This window comes from Molothrus aeneus, chromosome 9, assembly GCF_037042795.1.
Source record: "Molothrus aeneus isolate 106 chromosome 9, BPBGC_Maene_1.0, whole genome shotgun sequence".
Taxonomy (NCBI): Eukaryota; Metazoa; Chordata; class Aves; order Passeriformes; family Icteridae; genus Molothrus; species Molothrus aeneus.
In genome coordinates, this window is record NC_089654.1 from 17,509,059 (window position 1) to 17,516,476 (window position 7,418).

At 39.9% G+C, this 7,418-nt stretch overlaps 1 protein-coding gene across 2 annotated transcripts in view; it reads left to right on the forward strand.

The window, feature by feature from the left end:
- The window catches only part of SLC44A3 (solute carrier family 44 member 3), a 35,612-nt gene extending 31,113 nt beyond the window's left edge, over nucleotides 1-4,499 (forward strand). For both annotated transcript variants that reach the window (XM_066556054.1, XM_066556053.1), the window contains 4 exons: nucleotides 242-379; nucleotides 851-1,087; nucleotides 2,869-2,967; nucleotides 4,248-4,499. In XM_066556054.1, the coding sequence (XP_066412151.1) occupies nucleotides 242-379; nucleotides 851-1,087; nucleotides 2,869-2,967; nucleotides 4,248-4,253 (480 nt within the window). In that variant the 3' untranslated portion in view covers nucleotides 4,254-4,499. The remainder of the gene's footprint in view (nucleotides 1-241; nucleotides 380-850; nucleotides 1,088-2,868; nucleotides 2,968-4,247) is intronic.
- Nucleotides 4,500-7,418: the final 2,919 nt, after the last annotated feature.

Below are 7,418 nucleotides of genomic sequence, written 5' to 3' on the forward strand. Positions count from 1 at the left end.
AACTGATAAATGTGGCTTCAGTGATTTATTTAGTCACTATTGTAACATTTGCTAATGGTGGAAATTATGTAGAAAAACTCTTTGAATTTAGAAGCATGACTATTATAGTAATTTAAAATAAATAACTCTTTATATTCATAAAGTCAGTAATTCCAAATGGAGTTTAAGGCTTTGTGTTTTGCTGAAGTAAAATCTAGATTATCAGTGTTTCCTCTCTCACTACATTATTATATCATTTCAGCATGCATACACAACTACAGCCATAAATGGGACAGATTTTTGTACATCAGCAAAGGATGCTGTCTGTATTTTGGCAAGGAATTCTGCTAAACTTGCATCCATTAGCTGCTTTGGAGATTTTCTCCTATTTTTAGGAAAGGTAAGAGTAAATAAAAATATTGGTTCTGTAAAAATGAAGTGGAAAATCAGGTTTGATTATCTTTTCATATACCTAAAGTAAATAAAGTTTATCTTTGTTAAATCCAGTGTTGTCAATGCTATAAAATAAGTTTGGGAGAGAAGAATATCTGAGGAATTTACCTTTGCAGAGTTATTTTGTTGTATGATAGCAGTGTCCTTGGACCCTCTGGCAGTTCCAATTGCATCAAGTCTTTGGTAAATACATGGCAAGAGGTTTCCTCTGCCCTGTGGTATTTATACATGGAATTGAACACAAAGTGCCACAGCTGTGTGATGCTGGAAATTGCTTAGCTATCTCCCAGATGAGATGTGCTCTTAAAATACTGGCTGTAATGTATTTGCCTCAGGGTTTGGGGAGATTGTTTTTTTACTTGAGAAACATTTCTGCATGATTAATGAGGCTGCACTTCTCTCTTGCTGCCCTTTACAGGTGTTTGTTGTGTGCTTCACTGTTTTTGGGGGATTGATGGCATTTAACTACCACCGGGAGTTGCAAGCTTGGGTAGTTCCTCTGTTGCTGGTTGGATTTTTTGCCTACCTGATGTCCCACAGTTTTCTGTCTGTGTTTGAAGTGACAGCAGATGCCATGTTCCTTTGCTTTGCTATTGATATGGAAACAAATGATGGGACTGCAGAGAAGCCATACTTTGTGGATCAGGAGCTGCTGGTAAATCACACTGATTACAGCAAAGATATTTGAGACATTCTAAGCTTTTAAGCACTTTTTCTTTCCCCAAGACCTAGTAATCTGAACTCACAACCCATGTTACTTCCTTTCCAACACCTTAGAACAGGATGGACTCAGGGATACAAATACATTAATTTATAAACTGAAGTAAATGGGTCCCTCTGACTCCTGTGTCTAGCTATGACCTGCTGCCTTCTTTTAGATCATATTCAGTAAGTAATGGCTGACTCTTTAGGCCTAATTAGATATATCTTCAATATATTGTTGGTAATTAGAAGATATAAATAAATAGACAAGCTAGCTGCAGAAATTGATCCATGGGGTGCCCTAAGATTAATGCTTATATTTCTTGTGACTCACTGTACACTGATGAGAAAAAATTAACAAGTAGCAGGTCAGGGATCCACTCCACATCCTACAGGTGCTGTAGTTCTGAACATATTTAATGCAAATCTGAGTTGCTCTGCTTCCTACCTTTACAGATTCTTTTGCCAAAACATTGTCTTCTATCTCTTGATTAAACTCTTCTGCCTCTGGACAGGTTGTTCTGCATCTTACCCTTGTAATTACTGTATTGTAGTACCTTCGGTACTTAGCTAATAGTGATGCAGTGCTGTAACTGAAGCCTTTGAATATATATGTGCCACCCCTTTCTAATTAAGAGAATATCTGAAGATGCAGATATTTTTTTCCTTTTGTGCTATTTTTGACACTTCTGTCTTTTCCTTCACAAACTACTCAACAAGAGAAAATCTTAGCAATCCATGAAAACAACCAGCAGCCAGAGTAGCTCATATGACACAAATGTTCTGGATGGCTTTCTTCAGGACAATGTCAGAACTGTTTTGGACTTCTGGTTATTATTTATTTTTTTAATGCTGCTGTTAGAGTTTCTGTAATATTCATAGAATTTTGTTGAGAACAACAACAGCATAACAAAAAGGCAGCCTAAAGATAGGCTTAACCCTTTGTACAGAAGAAAGCAGATATATATTCTTTGGCTTTGGTTCAGAATAGTACTTAAGCACATCGCCTGGCTAGGAATATAAAACCGAATGGAAAACTCTGAAGCCTTGACCTCTGTTCTTCCCTCTTTGTTTTGCCAAATTCTAAATACTTCTTAAGCCAATTTTCCTTCATGAAACAGAGGCTCTCCTTTCTCCACTTCCATACTTTGTGGTAGTTTCTCTTTAACTCTGCTCTTAATTCTGTGTAATTAGCCATGCCCTAGAGCTGTGGGTGAAGAGAGGATTTCCCCCAGGGACAAGGAGTCTTCCAAGCAGGACAGGCTCTATACCCTTCTATGGAAAAACTGTGGGCAGCACATCCAAACTCCTCCTCATTGTATGATCAAGAGTAAGTTTGCTAACACAGACAAGAATTTGGAGTTTCCCAACACATGAAGGCATTTGACTTGTCTGTGTTACAATCAGGTTACAAACATCCCGGGGGTGGAAGGGAGGCTCTGTGGCCCTCAGGACAATATGCAGAAGTGGGTGGAGAGCTGGGGGAGGGATTTCATACAGCTGGAAACCTCATTCCTGCAGTAGGAGTTGTAACAGAGATTTTGATTCATCTTTCTCAGTTGCATTCATCACTTTTGCTGTCTCTGCAGTCCCTTGCAGTGTCACTCAGTGTCATCCAGCCAGGAACCAGCTACAGTTTCTTAGCCCTGGGCTAATTATCTTCCTTCACCAGGTATTTTTATTAGTGTAATGGTTTCCTTTCACAAATGCTCTCACCCTGGTTTTTGCTTGTAGACCTTTGTGAGTCAGAGTAACAAGTTAACAGAAGATCGAAACCACAGAAACACAAGACCATTCCAGGATAATGAAGATGGGACAGAGCTCCAGCCTATGGTGAGACAGGAGCGTGGGATATGTGTTTACCTGCCAGCTAATGTGTTTGCCTTCATGTTCCAAGAAGGGATTATCACGTAGCTCCTGACATCTCACAGCAACCAGGATAGTGTATCCAGTATCCTGTTCTTCTATTGCTTTCCCTCCTCAGGAAACCCTCTGCTAGTGCAAAATAAATGGATAAAATAATTATTCTCTTTTTTTTTTCACATTCCCCATTGTGCCCAGCAGAAGAAGAGAAAGTTTGGACAGTGCCAGAGGGGTGGGAGATAAATCATATTCAGATAGTCTTTCACCTGCCTGCTGTATCAAAGTCAGAAGAGTGGTAGGCTGCTCAATTTCATGCTGAAGTTCCAGACCTCTAAGACCAGAGCTTAGAGTCCTGTCCGGTCCGGTCCTGTCCTGTCCTGTCCTCCCCTCCCCTCCCCTCCCCTCCCTTCTCCTCTCCTCTCCTCCCTTCTCCTCTCCTCTCCTCTCCTCTCCTCTCCTCTCCTCTCCTCTCCTCTCCTCTCCTCTCCTCTCCTCTCCTCTCCTCTCCTCTCCTCTCCTCTCCTCTCCTCTCCTCTCCTCTCCTCTCCTCTCCTCTCCTCTCCTCTCCTCTCCTCTCCCTCTCTTCCTTTTTTATCAGAATATATATTTATTTAGTTTTATGATGGAGTAACAAAGCTGACATGCCAGAAGGGAGTGTTTCCCCACACCCAGGCTTGGGAAAGTCCTCAGAGTCAACACTTATTCACTGACATCTGAAAAAATACTGCAAATTGCCCAACCTAGAAGCTGCCCCAGCAAGTTCAGAATCAGGGGGACTGATTTTCCCCAAGCATTGTGGGGGCCAGGCTAGGGCTGCTAGAGGAAGATTCTGCAGGAACAGCTCCTCTGGCACCCACACTTGCTGGGTACTACAAGTCCTCTGCTGTCACAGCTACTTACACAAGTGTAACAGAAGTCGGTGATTTTTCTTGATCTGCGTTCAAAAGGTACCAGGCTCTAGTGACCTCTCACACAATTCTGTGGACATTCTGCTACAGGCAGAGGACTCCTCCAGTTTAGTACTACAGTGAGGGATAGTACTAAATATTTTCATTGTTTGGGTCTGTTATTGCATTCTTCAGTAATTTTTTTGCCAAGCACAGAAACCAGAGGTGGGTGTTATTCCCTGCAAGAAGATTGTGGATTTGAGATACAAAAGAACCTTAATCATTTTCCCAGTTTACTCTTACGACATTTAAATGCAGAAACAGTGCTACACATTATTTGACTTTTTTTTTCTCTCTTTGTAGACTTGAATGTGAAGTACACCAGAAAGTGTGGAAGCAGATCAGCAATAGCAAAAACAGTCATCAGTAAAGGTGACCAATAGCCCAGGACAAAATATTAGCTCCCTAAATCTGTTGTATCTTCTGCACTGGTAAAATGACACACAATCTGTTTGTATTAATAAAATATTTTCTGTGTCATCACATCTGATTTTTATTACTACATTTGTTATGATGGTCTGAAAGTTGATAATAAACTCACTCTTTGTAAATTTCTATGTTGTCAGACTAAATTAGTAAGTCAAAAAGGTCATGGAGCTAACATGATTTTTTCAGGTTTCTCTGGGAATGCTGTGCCAGTCAACCCTAGAACAGTAAATGCAGAAACATTTGTAGAGGAGGTGCTCTGAGATGACTGTGTCCTGATTCATTCTGCATATCTGAACAGCCCATTAAGGAACAGACTAAGCTCACTGATGGAAATTACCCTTGATAGAAATTCTCTGTAGTCAAGATAATTAGCAGTTATGAGGTAGGCGTCTTTCTTTCAATTATACTCTTTTGGGAATGGTTTTTACAAGTTTGTAACATAAACTGTCCAGCTCCTCTCCAAAGGGCAGATGAGGAATAGTCCTTCCTTCCTTCTTTCTGCAATTGAAAAGATGAAGCAGAAAAATTTGCATCTGTATTTAGAGCTTGACAAAGTAGCAGATGACAGAGATAAAATAACAGGACAGACATGAGATAAAAATGCTATAAATAATATTTTATAGAAATGTTAGCTGTAACATGGGTGTTAAATACATCATGGAGGAAATGGAGCAACTGTCAGGGCTTCAGTCAGAAGAGGAACACAGGTGTAGACACTTTAAAAAAAATAACTTGGTAACAGTCTGCCAGCACTTTCTTGTGAGCAATTTTAAAGCTTCTGCCTGGATCCTGACTGTAATACATTTTGTAGGCTCCACCTTGTTCTGAGTATGGAGTGGTTTCAGATTTTACTTGGTGGCACATTTTATTCTCTTTGTTCAAATTTTATTTGAGGAGAGGTTTGTGGTGAGAAAATGATACCAGCCAGGGATTTCAGTAAAGTATCAATATAGGAAGTGTGACATCACTGCAGGTGACTCAGAACTGTCTAAATGAATAGATTGATAAACCCTTGATTAGTCACAGCTTGGAAATGATGTACAGAAAAGCTCGCTGATGCCTGAATAAGAAATCCATTTCATTTAAATACTGTATCTGGCCTCCTGCTGTTGAAAGGAGACTAGTTATCTATAAACACTAAGAAATACTTGCTTTTTATCCATAATTTAATTAACTTCAGTCTACTTTAATATGAGCCACTTCAAGAAGTTGTGGAATATAGGATAAATGATGAAAAAGGGAAAGAAACAGATTAATTACTTTCTGCCTGGCAAGATGATAATACTGGCTGTGACTCACCACCTCTCCTTATTTAAATCTGTACCCTTGGATACTTTTTGTGCTTAGCTTCTGGATGCTGTGGGAACTTCTGAAAAGTCCTGAATAAGCAATAGCTCTCTAACCCTGAGGAAGTGTGCAGATATGGTATTTACAAAGGGGCAAAACTTTTCCTCTGCCACGGGTTTGACAAAATTGCTTCCAAGAAGCAGTGTCTTCACTATGTAAACCAATTTACAAAGCATAAGAGGTTTGCTTTGAAGTTTAAAAACCCCCAGTTCTTATTAAACATTCAGGGGTTTTTTCCTGTTTGTATTTGGTACTCACACTGCAAGTTTTGGCCTTTGACTCAGGAACTCTGGTGGAAAAAAAGGGAGGGAAATTTTTATCTAAGTATGTCCTTGTTTTCAGAAAATCCCTGGATGACCTTCAGAGGTCCCTTCCCATCTCAACAACTCTGTGGTTCTGCTCATTGCAATTATGATGTAGGGTCATTGCCTTCACTGCAGCTCCAGAGTGGAGAAAGGATTCATACACTTCCTACAAATTCTGGGTTAACTTTTATTAAAGAAGGAAGGTACTGAAAAATACCAGTTAAGCTGTATTTGAGTGTATGCTGTTTAAGGAATACTGTATTGTCATTAGTCCAGAAATTACATTATAAAATAAGTTTTGAGAACTGTGTACATTTTAGAGAATACTTCAAAATATACAGCTCTCAATTACATTTGTACAGAAAGCATAGCTTTATAGCTTTCATTTACAACTCAAGACCTCCCAATCTTACATCCGTTCCACTGGCAATTGTGTCAACCATCTCCAGCTGTAGCATTCCTGGGTGGCAGGAGCCTCCACCTGCGTGAGAGGGATAAGGCACTCCTACAGAAGCTGGTGGGTGCTCTTTAGTGCTTGCTTGGCAAGGCTGCCTTCCCCTGCAGGGTCCTGCAGTCAGGAGCTGTAAAGGAGGCTGCATGGTAACAAATCCTTCCTGGGAATACAGTTCCTGCTGCTTCTGAGGCTGGGCTAAACCACTTCCAATAATCTGATGTCTGCCCTGCAATGCAGCCCAGTAAGCGTGGACTCATCTTCCCTGCAGCTATGGAGGATTAGATTCAGCAGAATTAAAGGTACTTTTATAACTATGTTCCTTAAAAATGAAAACAGGGACTACTGGTGTCTGCTAACCAGAAAATAGCTAACTATTGTAGCCTAATGTTTTAAGCAAAGCAGCTTGATTTTGGTCTTGCTTGGTGTCTACTTCAAACTCTGAATTCAGTTGTGATTCCATTGGATATCTCTGTGGATAAAACATGCATAGCAACAACAGCTTGCCTGTTGTTTGTTTCTTCTGTTTAAGTACATAAGGGTCAGGTAGTTTAAAGCCTAAGATTTGGCTTCAGAAAGAAGGAGGGCATGGTCAGGCTTTCAAAAAGATTGCTTTCACCTGAACTATAAAAACAAAAAAGCTTTTGCTGTTGATTGTAGAACTGCTTTTCAGGATTCAATACAACAGTTCTAAATAATTAAGAAGTACTATTTTCAAGGGAGAGAATCATTCAGGAAGAATAGGTCTTAACAGATCTGTTGCTAATAATTATCTTGCCTCAGATGCAGGGCTTGGACCAGTGACCTCTAGTGAGCCTTTCTAATTTAAATTCTGTAAAATAAATAAGCTTAAGAGTTACACAACAAATAGGTCAGCTGAAAGTCAGATCACAACATCACATTCAAAGATGACAGAAACTAATGGAGCATGCACAAACAATT